This window comes from Apiospora kogelbergensis, assembly GCF_038363985.1.
Source record: "Apiospora kogelbergensis strain CBS 113332 chromosome Unknown utg000009l_segment0_segment0, whole genome shotgun sequence".
Lineage (NCBI taxonomy): Eukaryota > Fungi > Ascomycota > Sordariomycetes > Amphisphaeriales > Apiosporaceae > Apiospora > Apiospora kogelbergensis.
In genome coordinates, this window is record NW_027117426.1 from 2,081,831 (window position 1) to 2,100,112 (window position 18,282).

The 18,282-nt window shown below is 55.2% G+C and overlaps 6 protein-coding genes across 6 annotated transcripts; 3 read left to right on the plus strand and 3 right to left on the minus strand.

Moving 5' to 3' along the window:
- Positions 1–1,190: 1,190 nt before the first annotated feature.
- Positions 1,191–3,605, plus strand: PG998_013729 (uncharacterized protein; the record flags this gene model as incomplete). The annotated part of the gene is made up of 5 exons (XM_066880545.1): positions 1,191–1,244; positions 1,471–1,613; positions 1,688–1,772; positions 1,831–2,683; positions 2,743–3,605. The coding sequence occupies 5 exons, from the start codon at positions 1,191–1,193 to the stop codon at positions 3,603–3,605; spliced, it is 1,998 nt and encodes a 665-aa protein (XP_066724684.1).
- A 395-nt stretch (positions 3,606–4,000) lies between these two features.
- On the minus strand, positions 4,001–5,783 carry PG998_013730 (uncharacterized protein; the record flags this gene model as incomplete). Its single annotated transcript, XM_066880546.1, has 2 exons — positions 4,001–5,012; positions 5,338–5,783. 2 exons carry the CDS (start codon positions 5,781–5,783, stop codon positions 4,001–4,003), a joined length of 1,458 nt encoding a protein of 485 aa, XP_066724685.1.
- Positions 5,784–7,506: 1,723 nt separating this feature from the next.
- Positions 7,507–9,963, minus strand: PG998_013731 (Sucrose non-fermenting protein kinase 1; the record flags this gene model as incomplete). Its single annotated transcript, XM_066880547.1, has 4 exons — positions 7,507–7,793; positions 7,863–8,008; positions 8,065–8,665; positions 8,727–9,963. 4 exons carry the CDS (start codon positions 9,961–9,963, stop codon positions 7,507–7,509), a joined length of 2,271 nt encoding a protein of 756 aa, XP_066724686.1.
- Positions 9,964–11,672: 1,709 nt separating this feature from the next.
- On the minus strand, positions 11,673–12,538 carry PG998_013732 (uncharacterized protein; the record flags this gene model as incomplete). Its single annotated transcript, XM_066880548.1, has 3 exons — positions 11,673–11,742; positions 11,823–12,355; positions 12,449–12,538. 3 exons carry the CDS (start codon positions 12,536–12,538, stop codon positions 11,673–11,675), a joined length of 693 nt encoding a protein of 230 aa, XP_066724687.1.
- A 508-nt stretch (positions 12,539–13,046) lies between these two features.
- Positions 13,047–15,454, plus strand: PG998_013733 (DNA polymerase epsilon subunit; the record flags this gene model as incomplete). Its single annotated transcript, XM_066880549.1, is given in 2 exon segments — positions 13,047–15,156; positions 15,174–15,454. The coding sequence occupies 2 exon segments, from the start codon at positions 13,047–13,049 to the stop codon at positions 15,452–15,454; spliced, it is 2,391 nt and encodes a 796-aa protein (XP_066724688.1).
- Positions 15,455–15,905: 451 nt separating this feature from the next.
- Positions 15,906–18,094, plus strand: PG998_013734 (fungal specific transcription factor; the record flags this gene model as incomplete). The annotated part of the gene is made up of 4 exons (XM_066880550.1): positions 15,906–16,141; positions 16,205–16,970; positions 17,026–17,553; positions 17,633–18,094. 4 exons carry the CDS (start codon positions 15,906–15,908, stop codon positions 18,092–18,094), a joined length of 1,992 nt encoding a protein of 663 aa, XP_066724689.1.
- Positions 18,095–18,282: the final 188 nt, after the last annotated feature.

The following is an 18,282-nucleotide window of genomic DNA, read 5'->3' on the forward strand; positions in this document are numbered from 1 at the left end:
CGATTCGTGATTATGTACGTTGCATGCGGATGCAATGGGAAGAGAAGGTTTGGTACCTACATGTAGGTACGCACTATGTTGAACCCATCAGCAGGAGGGGCGTTTTCATCACCGTGGTGCGTGGATATCTGAACATTATGGTTTGTCATTAACAGAACCGTTCGGCCATCTCACCTTTATTAGACCGGGACGACCAGCTCAGCTTGGCGCCTTTCAGTAATGTGTTAGCGGTTTCAACTACATCCTATATCTGTTATGCGAGGCGGGAAAGGGTGGAGGACCCTTCGTGCCTTGGGCTTATGGCCGACTTATGCGGCGATACGTGTGTTTGCGAGATACTTGGCCCATGTACTGGTATTCAACGGGGAGCTTGGAGGCAAGAAACGGAACAGTGAAGTTGAGGGTGGGAAGGCAGGCGAGAAAAAAGTTGACGAGAGCTAGTTTGCTATTCATGGGTACAAAGTGCGTCATACCAGAATATTTTGGGGGATTGGGAACCGTAGCTGCCGAAGAAGGTCCATTAGACAGGGAATTGACTTGCAATAGCCTGGCAGAACATGAGTAGAGCTCTGAGCTCATGGGCAAAGATGGCTGGATCTGCCCCTCTTGCCTGCCTCTCTGCCCCTCTGCCCCTCTGCCCCTCTGCCTTCCGCTCGAGGTACGTAGACATGTGTGTATGTAGTGCTGCTCAAGGAAGTTCAAGACACCAAAAAGAGCTGGCAGGATGGGGCGGGAACATGGGGCATGTCTCATACGACGAGCATCCAGGCAATGGCCAAGCAATGCGAAGGCACGAGAAGGTTGATCCGCAAGTATATCTCGCCGTCCTGGCTGTGAAGAAGGCCGCGGATGTACGTACTCGAGTTACATACAAGTAGCAAGTCAATCACCCCCACTCCATCAACTGGGTCTCCAGATGGTCGCGTTAGTGTGTCAGGACCACAGTGATCCGATGAGGTGTGTGTTCATTGTTGCCCCTCCAAAGGTCCTGAGGCCCAGAGGCCCAGAGGTCCAGAGGTCCAGAGAGAGAGAGAGAGTATGAGGCAAGCTGCCTTGTTAAATAAACCCATCGTGCAGTTCCCGCTCCCCCTACTACTTCCTGTTCTATTTCCCCCTCTCCCATACCAACCACTTTCATTCAAGGAATACCACTTTTTCCCAAGATTGAATCACAGACAAACACCGCAATCATGGGTTACACAGAGACTGATTGGCGTGCCATCAACACCATCCGAACGCTGGCCGTGAGTATTCCTCTGCTTTTCCCTTTCTCCCGGGTCGACGAGCTCAAAATCTCGTCACCCCGCCCCCGCCCTCGCTCATCTTGCATCTGCCCCTCCACGATCTGTTTATTCCTCAACAAACCTCATGAGGCGAGGCCTTCACCGCCAACAGACAGCAATTGGCCCAGCATACACATTGCCTTGAACAGAAACCCAAGAGACACCATACTGACTCCAATGCCTCCAGGCCGATGCCACGTTCCACTCCAACTCCGGCCACCCTGGTGCGCCCATGGGTATGGCGCCGGTCGCCCACGTCCTGTTCAACAAATTCATGAAGTTCAACCCCAAGAACCCTAAGTGGCTCAACCGCGATCGTTTCGTTCTCTCGTAAGTCGCAAACTGGTCTACTGACCCCCTGAGCCATTCGGATAGGACAAGTACTAACAGTAATTTTCTTTTAGCAACGGACACGGTTGCATGCTTCAATATGCCCTCCTCCACCTTTACGGATACGAGCTGAGCATCGACGATTTGAAGAAGTTCCGCGTATGTACAACCAAAATCCTACGTCCCAAATGCCTCGTACTAATTGCCTTCTCTGCAGTCTGTTGACAGCATCACACCCGGCCACCCCGAGGCCCACGACACCCCCGGTATCGAGGTTACCACTGGTCCTCTTGGTCAGGGTATCTCCAACGCTGTTGGTCTTGCCATCGCCCAGGCTCACACTGCCGCTACCTTCAACGAGGATGGCTTCCCCATCGTCGACAACTACACATACACCTTCTTGGGTGATGGTTGCTTGATGGAGGGTGTTTCCGGCGAGGCCTCTTCTCTGGCTGGTCACTTGCAGCTTGGCAACCTGATTGCCATCTACGATGACAACCATATCTCCATTGACGGTGACACCAACGTCGCCTTCACTGAGGACGTTGTCAAGCGGTACGAGTCCTTCGGCTGGCACGTCGTTACTGTTGGTGATGGTGACAACGACCTGGACGGCATTGAGGCTGCTATCAAGCAGTGCCAAGAGGTAAAGGACAAGCCTTCCATGATCAAGCTCCGAACCACCATTGGTTTCGGTTCTCTCAACCAGGGTACCCACGGCGTTCACGGCTCGCCCCTGAAGGCCGACGATATCAAGCAGCTGAAGGAGAAGTTCGGCTTCAACCCCGAGCAGAGCTTCGCCGTTGCCCAGGAGGTCTACGACCTGTACAACAAGCACGCCGCCGAGGGTGCTGCTGCTGAGCAGGAGTGGAACAAGATGTTCGAGTCGTACGGACAGAAGCACCAGGCTAAGCACGCCGACCTCATCCGCCGCCAGAAGGGTGACCTCCCCGAGGGCTGGGAGAAGAACCTGCCCACCTACACCCCCTCAGACTCTGCTGTCGCCTCGCGAAAGCTTTCTGAGATTGTGCTCCAGAAGATCCACCAGGTTCTTCCCGAGCTCGTTGGTGGTTCTGCTGATCTGACCGGCTCTAACCTGACCCGCTGGAAGGATGCCGTTGACTTCCAGCCCCCTCTACTGGCCTCGGCGACTACTCCGGCCGTTACATCCGCTACGGTGTCCGTGAGCACGGTATGGGTGCCATCATGAATGGTCTGGCCGCCTACGGTACCATCATCCCTTACGGTGGTACCTTCCTGAACTTTGTCTCCTACGCTGCTGGTGCCGTTCGTCTGTCGGCCCTGTCCCAGGTTCGCAACATCTGGGTCGCCACCCACGACTCCATCGGTCTTGGTGAGGATGGTCCTACGCATCAGCCTATCGAGACTCTGGCTCACTTCCGCGCTCTCCCCAACTGCATGGTCTGGCGCCCTGCCGATGGCAACGAGACCAGCGCTGCCTACTACGTTGCTCTCACTCAGAAGCACACCCCCAGCATCATTGCTCTGTCTCGACAGAACCTGCCCCAGCTTGAGGGCTCCACCGTTGCCAACGCTGCCAAGGGTGGTTACGTTCTGCACGAGGTCGAGGGTGCTGACGTCACCCTGGTCTCGACCGGTTCCGAGGTCTGCATCTGCGTGGATGCCGTCAAGTACCTTGCCGAAAAGCACAACATCAAGGCCCGTATCGTCTCCATGCCTTGCTTCGAGGTCTTCGATGCTCAGTCCAAGGAGTACCGTCTCAGCGTCCTGCCCGACGGTATCCCGTCTATGTCCGTTGAGGTCATGAGCACCATGGGCTGGGAGCGTTACACCCACGAGCAGTTCGGTATCAACCGCTTCGGTGCTTCCGGTGCCTACCTGGACGTCTACAAGAAGTTTGAGTTCACCGCCGAGGGTATCTCCAAGCGGGCTGTTGCCACCGTGGACTTCTGGAAGAGCGTTCCCAACATCCGCTCGCCCATCAACCGCGCTTTCCAGCAGATGATCTAAATTTGATCTTGCGTGGTACAAATTAGTAATTCGATGATGATTCAGCATGACTTGATGGCACTGGGTATATAGACTTTTAAGGGGTAAAATAGCGAAGACAAATGCGAGATCTTTTTGATGAACAAAAACCAATGTTGTTTTTGAAGGCGAGTGACATGTGCTACTTCAAATGCATCTCAACGTTGCCTATCCCATACAATCATTGAATTTGAGTGTTATATAGTACCATGAGGTTTGAACTGGGAAATTGATCAACCATCAACGCCGCCGGCTTGCCGGTACGACACAATGAACCAGAGTAGCCTGGACGTGCTGTCACTCACGTTTGACGGTATTTCCAAAGTACATTGCACTGTGTGCTAAAAATTGTTCATTGTTGGAGTCTATTTCACTATTTATCGAGCAACACCTCTTTCGGCGCAATATTTCGCCACCTCCTTGTTGAGGGTGTCACGTTGCCTCTGCACGAGCTCCATGATGTCCTGGCAGTCGCTGCCAAGGCTGCCGTTGTCATTAACGAGGTTGTTCATCTCAATCATGTCGTCCATGACGGCCAGCAGCTGGTTGGGCAGCCAGGTGACGATGGGGCTGCCGCCCGTGGCCGTCGGGTGCGACGTCTGCTTGAGGATGTACTCGCGGGCGAAGCACCAGTGGCGCCAGCGGAAGTCGCGGACCTGGTTCTGGATCTTGAGCCAGAGCCGGCGACTCTCCAGGACCTCCTCGTCTGTGGTGTCCTTGGCGTCGGGGCTGAGGGCATAGGCGCGCAGGCCGCTGCGCTGAGACTCGTGGGCAACCCACTCGAGGAACTCGCGGTGGTTGCCGGGGCGGTAGGACCGGAAGTCCTTCAGGATGGCGGTCAGAGGGGTGTTGGGCATGGAGATGCCGAGGAAGTTGTCCATGAGCGGGATCATGGAGTCGTTGGCGCCCGACTCGCCGCGGAAGGACTGGGGCTTGTCGGCGTCCTGGCCGTCCAGGCCCTCGTACACGACGCCGTTGGGGAACATGCTCTGTGACGTGATGCCGAAGATGAAGGTGCGGAACGAGGTGTAGGACCGCGGCTTGGACACATCCCACATGCCCTCCATGGCGCCGTTCACCTTGAGCAGGGAGCCGAGGATGGACTGCAGGCCGGCGTTGAAGGCGGACCGCGACGGCGGGGCCGAGGCGGCGTTGTTGGACACGGCGGCCAGAGAGTTGACGACGCCCTCAACCAGGGCGCCCGAGTGCGACACCATGGCCACGTGTGTCAGCACGAAGCCAGCCTCGGACGAGCTCGGGTCCAGACCGTGCTCAAAGGCGCGGATCAGCCGCAGGTTGTCGTAGGCCAGGCCCCGCGCCGGGTCCACGAGCTTGTAGTTGAACAGGGCGTAGGAGCCGGCGTACTCCATGAAGGGCTTGAAGCCACAGCTACGGGAAAGGGGGTTTAGGTTAGTTGACATAAGCAAAGGACAGATTGGGTGAGTAGAAGTCATGAAGGGGGAGGGATAACGACGGAGTGGTCGATGAGAGAAAGGGGTAGGCACACAGGCCCCGTCAGGGATACGGTGTTGTATAAGATTGGAAGGCATGGTGCTGAAAGGGAGAGAGGTAGTTGTGACCCTTGTCTAGCGAGCAGTGACCAGGACAAATGCAAGAGTGGTATGGTAGAGGCCAGGAGCTTGAGAAAAGAAACCACGACAGCATCGGGAAAAAAAGAAATGGAAAGTTCGAAGAAAAGAAATGGATAACTCACAGCTCAGCAGACCGGGCAATAGGCCGTGCCAGCACAGCCGGCAGCCGGTCCCGCGCTAACCCATACCCCTCGCCCTTGAGGAAGCGCATGTGGCAGGGCTCGAGCAGGTAGGCCGAGGCCATGAAGGAGTAGTCGCGGTAGAGGGCGTTCTGGAGGACAAGGTCGTCCTTGTAGCGCTCGACGGCGTCGGTGAGGTCCGGCAGTTCGGCCAGTACGGCGTCGCCGAACTTGCCCTCGGCCAGCAGGCCCGGCTCGCCCGACAGCGTCTTGACGGGCATCCGGTTCAGCAGGGACTCGGCGGCCGCGAAGTCCGCGGGCAGCTCGACGACGGGCTCCATGCGTGGTAGGAAGCCCCGCGTCGTCGAGACCATGAAGGCGGGCAGCGATGTGTTGGCGGGCTGGGCGTCCGTCAGGACGGAGAAGGCTGGGGAGGAGAGGGAACCCATGGCTGATGATGGTGTTGTGTGCTTTTTTGAGGCTGGGGCGGGACGATGGAGGAACCGAGGTGTGGTTGTTGCTCAGACACCTGGTTAGGTGTTGTTGTGTATGACGTGGGTGGTCCGGAGAGGGAAGACGTGATATCAACACAGGGGTTTTGGGTAGAAAGGGGTAAAGTTGCTCGCTGTTGCGTGTGACGCTGAGCTCAGCCAAGTGCGGTGTTGGGTATCGGAGGAGGGGGAGGGGGGAGAGGGTTGTGGTGTTTTCTGGTGGTCGATGGAAAGGGAAACCCAAACTCCAAGACCGGCCGGCCGAAGCGTCCGCTAATATACATCGTGGCCGGAATCGTTCCGGCCATTACACCACCAAGCGCTGAGCGGGGTAGGCCGGCCATGGCTGCCAATCCTTGGGGTTTTTTGGTTCTGGTAAGCACACGCTGGTCTTGCCAGCACCGATACCGCTACCAACACACGGAAGAAGCCCTCGCATGCATAGATAACCCCTTCTCGCGGTTCCATGTGGTGTTTTGTTTTGTCCCCTTGCCCCCATGTCACCGCTCCCTGTGTGTTTGTCAAGTTTTGTGGTTTCTTCACATGTAGAGGTTCGGGCTGGCAGCAGGTTGACTTAGATTTGCTGTGCGGACTAAACTCAACTTATTCAGCTGTGGCGTTCCTGCGCGGGCAGCGTCTCCGTCCAGAGTGTAAATATCTTGTTGGTGGTTGGGCGTGACAGCCAGAACATTGGCATTTCGTAATTTCCCCAGACTAAGGGACGCCGTGACACATAGTCTGGGGCCTGTAACCCCGGGGCCGAGATGGAATAAGAGACAATAAGAGGGCGATGATTGGCAGCCATTAGTAATGGAATGCCTCCTCGAGAACTGTCGTCGCCCCGTTCTCCACCCAATCCCGGCCTTGACCGATCCTGTGGCCGGAATCTTTCCAGCCACTCACGTGAACAATGAATGACTCGCACCCAAACTCCTTATCAGCCACCGACGGGGTCCAAAATGCCACCCCGGAGCCCTTCGGTCCACAAAGAAACCACAATAGTCAAAATGCCTTGGCCAACAGGATGCTTGCGATAGTAACCCGTCTTGGATCCATCCTTACCTGGGTAGCATTGTCAGGTAGTCACTTATCTCTTCCTTATGACACACACACATCATGGAATAATATCCTTCGAACAGCTGGATTCTCAATTGATTTGCAGTGCTTGTACGACATACTCCTATTGATGCCCGTGCCATTATCAAACAAACGACACATCATGCCCGCCCGCCATCTATCAAGAATGCTGTCTTGTTCTCATCTTTCCTTGTCCTTTTCGCCTCTCCCCCATTTCCATCACAAAGACAAGATTCTTCAACCTAAAAGAAAATCAAGAATACCCTTTCTTGGTCCTTAAGAACGACGTCCCAAATATGCTCATCCAGCAAAATTGAAGCCAAACATAATCATTCCACCTTGGGTATAGCAAACTCCGCTCCTGTGAGTCCCTCTCGCATGTTTCCATTCCATGTGCTTCATCAAGATCCCATCCATGTATAACTCCGACGCAATGTGTGTGTGTGTGTGTGTTGGTTTCGGATTCCCGCACCTCCCAAGACAAGTCCGTTTCGATGTGGCGAGACCTAGCTGGGAAGGGAAACCATATCCGTTAAAGGAGGGGGACGACAGAGAATCCCAGCGAAATGTGCATAAATTTAACATGTCAGGTCGTATTATACCACTAATCAGCCTCGGCCAGCTGCATGATCAGCCGGGCAGCCATGTCGAGGAAAGGGAAGGGGCTCATGACGTCCTTCTCCTCCAGCATGGATCCGTCCTGGCGCTCGTACCCGGTGCACTTGAAGTCGACAAGATAGACACCGTACTCCATCTCGTAGATTTGTATCTCCATGCGCATGTAGACAAAGTCTTGTTTGCGATTGTCGAGCACCGAATAGATGTGCGTGTTCTTCTCCGATGCCGTTTCTGACGAGGATGCTCCTGTGGACACCGCAGACTGACGAAGATCTACAATCAAGTTAGAAGGTGATAAATTAGTAGGGTATGGATTTAGATCCCCATAGATCAAAGACCTACCTTCTTTCTTCCACCGGCAGACAATGTGCCATGGATCTGCGGGTAGCCGGTAGTACTTTATCGGGTCAAATGTGTCAACGTCGATATCGTTGACAGACATGCCCTCATACGGGTCTTGGGAGCCTTTATGCGAGGACTTGTAATGACTGCCGTCGCCGCCACGATTAGTCTATGATACAAGCACCGTCAGGGGTGGGCTTACTGTTCTCCTTCGCCTTGAAGCTTCTCATAGTCCTCATCCACAATCCAGGAAGCCTTTAGCTTGGAAAGGGCCTTATAAATGCACAGCAATGCTTCCCAAGGAGCATTTCGTGACCGAATACCAAACTGCCACCGTAGTGGTTTGGTCTTCTTCGGAGCCACTGGTGTCATAGTTTGTGGGCGGGCACCATCATCCAGCTTCACAGCATTCTTGGAATGTGGTTTCAAGCGCCGCACAGCTTCCTGTTGCTCTTGCGGCGTTCGAGGCTGTAGCGGAATGTCTGGGACAGGTTGACTGCTCAGTGGCTCTTCGATGCCAGCGTTCTGCCGTTCCAGATACTCTTTGTGTAGAGCCGGCAGACTGGTGGGAAGAATGCCGACTTTACTAACATATCCCCGTGGCGAGTTGCTGGTGATAGTTGATGTTGTCGACCGGGCCGACTCGTTCAGTGGACTTGCTTGTGACTCTGAGAGTTCTGTTTCCTGAGCGGCCACAGCCGCCTCCTTCAGCGTAGCGGCCACGCCTGCCATGTTCTCCTCGTGAGATACTGTCGGCGGCGAGGTGGCGAAGAATGGGTTATCAGAACCGGTACCGTAAGCAGCTAGCCATGTTGTCAGCACGCGTTAGACCAAGGCAACCCCCTGGTGGCATTGGTAACTTACGATTCACCTGCATCAGCTTATTCTCGCGCACAATCATGTAAGCATCCTTGATGGCAGAGGGCTCATCTGCGCCAAGTGCCTCCTCTACATCCTTCTTTCCATAACCCATGGTCTTACTGATCTTCTCAGTGACCTCGTTATGTAGCTTCTCTTGTACCCGCTGAGGCGCATGTGGCGCGATATCACTGAGCTGAATGGCCTTGTTAGGGTCCACGCCCGTGTTCAGGAACTCCTCGACCGGCGGAGCGAGATAGGCAGGTAGCCCTCTCAGGAACCAGGGGTCTTGGCGGATTTCTTCAATGGTCGCTCGATGCATGGGGTTCACCACCAGCATCTTCCTAATCAACTTCTGCGCGTCTTCGGGGCACCAGTTGGGTATCGTGAAGACACCACGTTGAATCTTGGCAAATAGACTAGGGATATGGTCGTCATCAAACGGTAGCCTCCCTATAAGCAATACATATAGAATCACACCACAGCTCCAAACGTCCACTTCAGGCCCGGCATAGAGCTTCCCGCTGATAACTTCGGGAGCCGCATAGTTAGGACTACCGCAACTGGTCTTGAGAAAGTTGCCGTCGGTCATGATATTGCTCAGACCGAAATCGGCGATCTTGACATTCAGGTTGTCGTCCAGGAGCAGGTTTTCCGGCTTGAGATCGCGATGCACCACCTTGTGCCTATGGCAATATTCGACGGCACACAGCATCTGCTGGAAGAAGCGGCGGGCCTTCTCCTCCTGCATGCGGCCGTGGGAGACGATGTAGTCAAACAGCTCGCCGCCGGCGTACTCGAGCACCATGATGATTTCATTAGGGGGTCTTGATGACGGTATAGAGCTTGATGATATGCGGATGGCGCAGCAATTGCAGGTATTCGATCTCGCGCTCGACGCGGCCGACCATGTCCCGGCTGATGAGCTTCTTACGCGCGATGATCTTGAGAGGGCGACCTGCTGGCCGGTGCTACGGTGGACGGCGAGCTTGACCTTGCCGAAAGAGCCCTCGCCCAGGGTGCGGATGATGTTGTACTGGCCGACGCGGGCCTCGAGGCGGACCTTGTCGCGCGCCTGACCCGGGGCGCCGGACTCTATGGGATTGGTCCGTGGCGGGTGGCTGCCCGAACCATTGCGGGCGGCAGCGGTCTCGGAGGTGGGATGCGACGTCACAGCGATCTCAGGGACGCGGCGGCGGATTTGGGAGGGCGAGAGGGGAAATGGAGAGTTCCTCCTCGTCATAGGGTCTGGGCGCCATGTCGAGGGAAACGGAGTCTTGCGTGATGACGATGACGATGACGGCGACGACGACGAGGTTGAGGAGGGCTGGGGAAGGAGGAGGGTGGTGGCAGTCGATGAGGTCGTCATGAGAAGTGTGAAGTAACTTTGGCTAGAATTGGCTTGCTACCTCATTCAGATTCAGCGGGCGTACGTAGTAGGCATTGGTCAGGTAGAAGGCAAGTTGGGCAAGGCCCCTAGGGGAAGACAAGGTAGAGAAGTGGAGGAGGGGGTGGTGGGCAGGGTGGGTGCCAATTGGGATGCGCAACAAGGGCTGCCCCTCCGTTCTTCTGGGCACCTGGGGGCGCTTGGGAGAGAAGGGGAGCTAGTTGTTCCTCCCAAGAGCCTCGGAGGCTGACCTGCCAATTGTTGAACAGAGCGGTGCAGGTCCTCCAGTCGTCCGGGCACCCGCTAAGGAAGAACAACTCTGCTTGGCCGTGCAGGAGAAGAGTGACGTGAAGCTCTATCTATGTGCGAATGCACGAGACCGACAGCCGGATACATATGCATATCAAAAGGAAACAGCCCTCGATTGGTTTTCTTTTTTTCTCTTCTCTGGTGCTGGTGGCACTCGAACGCTGAGTTTTACATACAGGGAAACCATCCCATAACCCCGCATATGGAAGGAATTGGCTCTCAGTGCTGCGCTTTTAGCCTGGCCTGGCCTAGCCTTAAGCCCCTCGCCAGCTAAGCCCTGTGTCTGTCTGGCTGTCTGGCTGTCGGTCAAGGTCCAAAGGACGATTATCACATCAACAGCGATTAAACCCCGATAAAAAAGAACTTTCGATGTCCGGCGGATAGAAACAAAGAAGGAGCAAATCAACATGTCACTCCTGTGCAATCTTCAGCAGCGGGAAGGAACATGGACCATTGGCTGGCTATATTCTGCTGTACGGATGACCACGCAGATGCACCTGGCCATATGCAGTTCTTTCGAGGACATCACCAGACTCATGAGCCCTCGGCTGGCCACGGATGACCGAGTTTCCTTCCCTTCAGCTTGGTCGAGGGAAACAATTTCCGAGCTTGTACGAACGAACGCGCAAACAATCCCATGCAAAACTGACGTGTTTAAGCCCTGAATATGCGCATCTATCACCTCCATCGGTTCTCGAAGGCGGACTAGATAGAGCTTGGGGAAATGTGATAACTAACTACGTGTCGCGCCGCCTGGTCGCACGGTAACTTGGCGGTGTCTGCTCTCGGGGCATGTACGTCAGGGTCCGAATTATTGGATACAAGTGCCTTCACATGTTAGGTATCCTGCAGACACGGCTCACGTCGCGCACCTCGCATGTACAACTATATGTATGTACTTGCCGCAAAAGAGGGCCTGCAGATTCAGGAATTGCCTAGCCCAGCATTCGCCGAGTCCCAACGATTTGTCTCTACCGTAGAAAGTGTAATCAACACGTCAAACCATGCTTCCCGTCTCATCAACTTGACCGCAGCGACGCAGGTCCCAATGCACAATTAGTCTGGCACCGAAAATATGGCGAATCCACGAGCCTGGTAAAAGAGTTCAAATCATACGCACGTAGTGTGCGTTGCAAGTGTGATGATACAATGATGGTACATATATAACGAGTCGGGAGCATTCGAGGGGCGGTCAGCAATCCCCTATACGAACAGAAAAGATAGTAGCGATCATCAGCATCGTCCTCGCTCCTTACCTATCCCTCCGTCTCTTCCTTTTGGAGTCTCTCCACAAGCTTCGTCCTGATGAAGTCACTCAGGCCCAGACTTCCGGGGGTGGTGTGGTTAGCTGCTGACAAGCCCACAGTGGATATTGTTCCAAGGGGAGAAAGATAGACGTCACTCACATTCCCTCGTTGGTGATGATGCGATAGGTGCCACTGGGCTGGAACTCGCCCACAATCTGGCCCGTCCCATCCACTTCGATACTCCCCAGGATATCCTCGGGCCAGGCGATGCGGCCGTAGTCGGGCGGGTTCCGCATATCGCTCAGGTGGACATGACCGCCCACACCGCCGCCGCCGGCACCACCCTGGGCACTTGCGCCCCCTCCACCGCCGCCGCCAGCACCACCTCCACCCCCGAGTCCGGCCGAGCGGCCTTTGCGACGCTGTTGGGGGAAGAAAACACCCCCGGACCCTAATGTAGCACCGCCAGGGCCGGCAAAGGCCTGCGCCTGGCTCTGGAGCTGCGGGTCCTGCGCAGCATGCTGGACGAGGACTTCGTTCAGAATCGAGAGGAACTCGTGGTTCTCGCTGAAGGACTGAGGTGTGGGCGGGTTGGCGGTTGAGCTCCCAATAGAGAGCCTCTGCGACGGAGGGTTCGTGTCGAGGTAGGTGAGCAGGTGGGTGTTATTTATCGATGCATTAGGGAATATTTTCTAGAGTTTCAGGTAAGATTCATGTAAGCAGATGTCATGGCTGGGTCTACATGAACAGAAGCCACATTCGAGAGAGATAGCTCTTGGACTTACAATGTAGGGATTCCTGGTCAAAGTTGAGACCATTCGACGGGACGAAAGGCCATTGACCATGGAAATTGGCCGAAGCCTTGTCAACAACATACTGAAGCCCTTGGGTGAGGATGTCTATCCACGATGCGACTGCAATGGTGGAAAAGTGCGAGTTCAATTGGGGAGCTCAACACTGGCTCTGACGTATGGGAGGGACGCAAGCAATCATTAAAATATAGGTAGCACCTAAACCTTGCATCGATATTAGCGGCTCTTTCTGATGTGCTAGGGTCCTGCGTACAGTACTGGGTACAGTACAGTACAGTACAGTACAGTACAGTCTGACCGCAAGTGGGGGGGTGTTTAAGCAGAACCCATTTACGCGCTTATGGTTGCTTTACAGGGGGCTAGAAACGCGATGCGACGCGTCTTTACAGCGTAGTGTCTGTCAATTAATTTATGCTCTTCCACGCTCCCACGTCTCTATCAAGCGACATCTGAAGCAGCAGTTTGCTTCTGTTCCCCGGGCTGCAAGTTGAATAACAACTCTCCTCCCCCATAAGCCTAACTCACTTTGCTCTGCCTTGAGCTGCGACTGGAGCGGGAAATATATCACACAATGCAACGTCGAAACCCCCCCACGGCGCCGATCTTCGCTAAACCTCAGAATCCGGTCATACCCTCGAGTTCGATCCCGTCATCCTCGCCAGCGTTCGGCACACCTGCGCACACGTTAAAACCCTTCGTACCGCCGCCGCCCAAAGCCAGCATCCTACCAATTCTCCTGCCACCGGCGACTTTACGGCCGCTTGCTTTCCGCACCTTCACCAAGAAGCACAGTCTGACCCTCACCTCCTCGGCCTTGCAAGAACTAGCGACCTTTATTGGAAGGCACTGTGGCTCAGGATGGCGCGAAGAAGGCTTGGCAGAGAAGGTACTAGAGGAAGCAGCGAAAGGCTGGAAGAACCGCAATGGAGGCGTTATCGTCGACGGAGCGAACTCGGAGCTCAAGGATATACTCAAGACGCTCGAGGGGAACATGGTTGGAGGGAAGATAGTCACTGGCCGAGAGCTCAGCCGCCAAAACAGCCTTGCGATAGAGCCACTGCAAGAATCCGATTTCTCCAATACGCGATTAGGTCTGCGGCCTAACAAAAGTCTCACGAGAGATGACAGCCAGCAAAGTTTCGGCATGTCAAGCCTCGGCATGGAGGAAGAGAATGGCAACGAGGATGACGACGCGAAGGACCCCAGGAAATGGCTGAAGGTCGTCAACGCTTTCGAACAACCACGGATGTTGTACAATATCAACAAGAAGCATTTCGAAAGGGACCCCTCGAAACCCTCCTTAATGCCTCCGGCCTCTCACAAAACAACCCTTTTCAGAAACAGGTACAACGTCATTCACCAAAGGCTGCTGCGAAACGAATCTTTCCAAACATCAGCCGTCGCGACTGCCAGAGGCCCGGCGGCCTCGTTACAGAGATCGTCCTCCTCGACCCTCACATCACAGCAGACGCACAAGATCACACCGATAGCAAACTTGCTGGGCCGTCATGGCACTCACCACATGTTGTTGGGACTCCTGTCGATAGCTCCTACCGGAGCATTAACGATTAATGACCTAACCGGAGCCATCACTCTGGACGTTGCGCACGCGGTATCTGTTCCGGAAGATTCGGCGTGGTTCACTCCTGGCATGGTTGTCTTAGTTGACGGTATCTACGAAGAAGACGAAGAAAACACGGGCAAGGGCCTGGGTGGAAGCACTGGTATCGGCGGCATTATCGGGGGCCGGTTCCAATGTTTCTTCATCGGGCAACCTCCCTGCGAGAAGCGAAAGGTGACGCTGGGCGTGAGTGGACCAGACGGTGACCAGGACCACACTATAGGGGGTGGGTTCGGGTGGATCGACTTTTTAGGGGTTGGGAGCGAGAGAGCCGTCGGCCAGAAAATGCGGAGGCTCGAGCATCGCATGCTGCAGCCGGCAGCGACCCAGGATCCGGACACGCCCAGTCGAGGTCGGATCGTCATCCTCGGCGAGTTCAACCTTGACCAGCCTCGCGCTTTACAGGCTCTGCATAAGATTCTCACAATCTATTCCACAGAGCCGGAGGGTACATCCCCAATGACCTTCGTTCTCACCGGCAACTTTACCCAACATGCCATTATGGCAGGAGGTGGTGCCAGCGGTGGCAGCGTGGAGTACAAGGAATACTTCGACTCCTTGGCGTCTGTCATGTCTGAGTTCCCGACTTTGCTACAATCTTCTACCTTTGTATTTGTACCCGGCGACAACGATGGCTGGGCATCTAGCTTTTCTTCGGGTGCCGCGGTGCCGCTTCCCCGGAAGGCGGTGCCCGAGATGTTCACGAGCCGCATACGGAGAGCCATCGCTTCGGCCAACTCAGAGGGCGGGGCGAAGCACGGCGGCGAGGCCATCTGGACCACCAACCCCGCCCGGCTTTCCGTCTTTGGCCCAGCACACGAGATGGTGGTTTTCCGGGACGACATGTCTGCTCGCCTGCGGCGGACGGCCGTGCGGCTCAAGACATCACAGCCAAACTATGACGAAGAAGGCGAAGAGGCTCAGGACCCGGCTGCTGCTTCCAAAGATGACGACGACATCGATATGGCGCCTAATGCTAGCGCGCTGGATGACCAGGCGCCCGCTGAAGAGGCCATGGATGTCGACACAGCACCCCCAAGGCCACTGCGCCCGGGGTGCCGTACGACGTGCAGGCAGCCCGGAAACTTGTCAAGACGATCCTGGACCAGGGCTACCTGGCGCCTTTCCGACAGCAAGTACGCCCCGTGCATTGGGACTACTCGTCTGCCCTGCAGCTCTACCCGCTGCCGACCTCGATGGTGCTGGTCGATGCCACCGCCCCGCCGTTCTGCGTGACATACGAGGGGTGCCACGTCATGAACCCCGGCTCCGTGCTCGTAGCTGGACGGCGAGGTGTTGGAAGGTGGATAGAATATAGTTTAGGAGGCACTGGAAAGCTCCGAGAGTGTCTGTTTTAAGGAACACTCGGTACAGATAGGACGTTTCCTAGAGAGCTGCACGGGATGTGTTGATGAATATTATGACCGCATGGTATATACACAGGTGCTCTTGCACGTTTATGTGAGCCTCTCCGGGGCCTGGCATTAATAAGGCATAGATGCTACGTTGATCACTAGGGGTAGCTAATCACGTTAGCTTATCACATTTGTCAGCTTACATCCCCTTGCATATCTCGTCCCACTGCGCCGCATCTCGTTGCCCATTTGTACAGGGGAATTCGTTGATCAACTCTCGAATTTAGCAAACTTGGCCTGGGAGAATTGATTCGTTCCCTGCCATTGCCCCGAAGCGTGCCCATTGACGTAGCGGCTCTATCAAGATGGAGAATCTGTCTCGGCGAAAAGTAAGGACAAGGTGCTTCGACCCCTGATAGGATAACCCCGGGCTAATGAACATACACATTCAGGCATGTACGTACAACTCAAGCAAGCTGGTCTGCGTGAGTCGCGTGCACTGGATAGAAGACTTACCCTCGCTATAGGCGATACTTGCTATGGCCGCAAGATCAAATGTGACATGGCAAAGCCCGTCTGCTCCAACTGTCAGCTGTACAAGGTCCGATGTACCACGACGCTGATACGAAGACGGGCGATGGCGCCGAAGTCGAAGCTTGCAGATGTGTCAACGACTGAAAGGGGTCTTGAGTAGGTTGAAAGATCATTCGTTCAGCCACCAACTCGCGCTCGTCAAGCCTGACCGTGGTGTAGGAGATCCTGCGTGCCCACCAATGAGAGCCTCGAGTCTCGCGTAAAGGCGATCGAAGCCAGACTCGATTCTCTGGGCGCATCTGGAGGGGGAAATCCATCGCTAGCACCGCTGTTGGGCTACTCGCCCATCATCAACCCCCAGGGTTTCAGCTCAAGCATGGAGATGAGTATGCTGGAGCCCCCATACTGTGCCGAGCCCATATCTAGCAGTAGTGGCAACGCTTCTTCCGTGTCAGACGGCTTCCCCGAATTGCCGCCCCTGCACGAGGCTTTGCCCGTCATCGAGACATACTTCAACGACTTCAACATCGCTCTTCCCCTTCACCACCAGCCTACGTTCATGAAACTCCTGCACCGGTGCTATTCCGGTCCTGAGAACCAAAAACAACGCGTGGAGTATGCGCTTGTCCATTCCGTACTTGCCATCGGGTACCGGCTCCGATCTGGCATGGACGACATCTTCATAGACGGCGGTTTTTATCCCTTCGCCGAGAACGAAAGCCAGCTGTACTTTCGGAACTGCGAGAGGCTCCTTAACGATTTAGTCACCCGGGACGAGGATACTCTCGGGGTTCAAGTGCTGCTGGCCCTGGTCGTATTGCACTTAGCTAACGGCGATGCGAAGTCGGCTGCTATGCTGATCAGCGCAGCCATGCGGCTCGCGCACAGTCTGCAGATGCATACGAGGACTTCCGATGACTCCTTCCCGCTCCACGAAGCGCAGCAGCGACACAACATCTTCTGGATATGCTACATCATGGATAAGGTACTAACAAGACTTACATCTCGGTTGAGTGGTTTAATACTTACCCATTTTATAGGATATCAGCCTCAAAACAAGCACACCGTCAGTACAGTTGGACAACGATATAGATTTGGACCTCCCGGGTGCCACATCGAGCGTACCCCTGGAAAACATGTTCGGCATCACGGAGGACGAGAATGGGCGGCCTTTGTCGTTTCAGTACCTGCGCGCCCGCGTCCAGCTCGCCTTCGTCGAGGGCCAGATCTACGACAGCCTCTACAGCGCGCGCTCGCTCAGGGAGACGCCAGGGCAGCGTAGAGAGCAAGTCGCCCGTCTCGACACCCTGCTCAATGCATGGAGACGCTCGAGCCTGCCTCCCTCTCACCGCAGTCAGGACGATCAGCTTCAGCTTGTCGCCGCCGATGCGCCTGGTGGTCCCAGTAATTTGGCAGCCTCCCTACACCACACATACCTTCTTAGCCTCTTCAGTCTACACGGCCTGTACTCGTGGGAGTCGGTCTGGGTGCAGAACATTGATATACTTGGTCGCACGGCGCTGGAGAACATCAGCAACAAGTCGGAAACATGCATGCACAGGTTACAGGTGAGCTTTGCATCATGGACAGTTTAGACATACACTTGTTTACCATACTGACCGAGCGAGCGTATTTTTCCAAGTATAGCCGCCTATCCCAGACGCGTGGAATAAGTGTGTTTTGGCCTCACGACTCAGCGTGCAGCTAATAATGGGCAACCATGGGGGACGGCATAGCAGCAACAGCAGCAGCAACAACCCCATCTGGTGCGGCAACTGCGTGCTCTTCTCGGCCCTGGTGATTTTATTGGTCAACATCACGTACGAGCCGGGGCACGCACTGGTAACAAAGGACCGGCAGCTAGCCGCCGAGGGGGCGGCGTTGTTCAAGGGGATTTTGAACACAAAAGGCGACACGACCATCAAGGGGCTGGTGAGCGTGCTCCGGGGCCTCGAGCTCGCGGCCGACAAGTGGACGGGCTACTACGAGCTGGACCCCCTGTTGATACAGCCCCCTTGCCTGCGAAGGGACACGACTTGTTCGGGAACGGGATCAGGACAATGGATACATAAACATCAGCATCATCGTCCTCAAGACTTCCTCTGGTAGACTATTATTGACTAGACGAGGTAGCGACAGGGTCGTTCGCTGTGGATAGCATTGGAGAATGTTTGGTGCAGTAGAAGTAGCTACAGTCGACAATGCGGCATCACGACGGGCGCGGCACATAGATGAGAATCAATCAACCTTTGGGCTTATGTACAATAAAGCTATGAACAACTACCCAGCCCAACAAC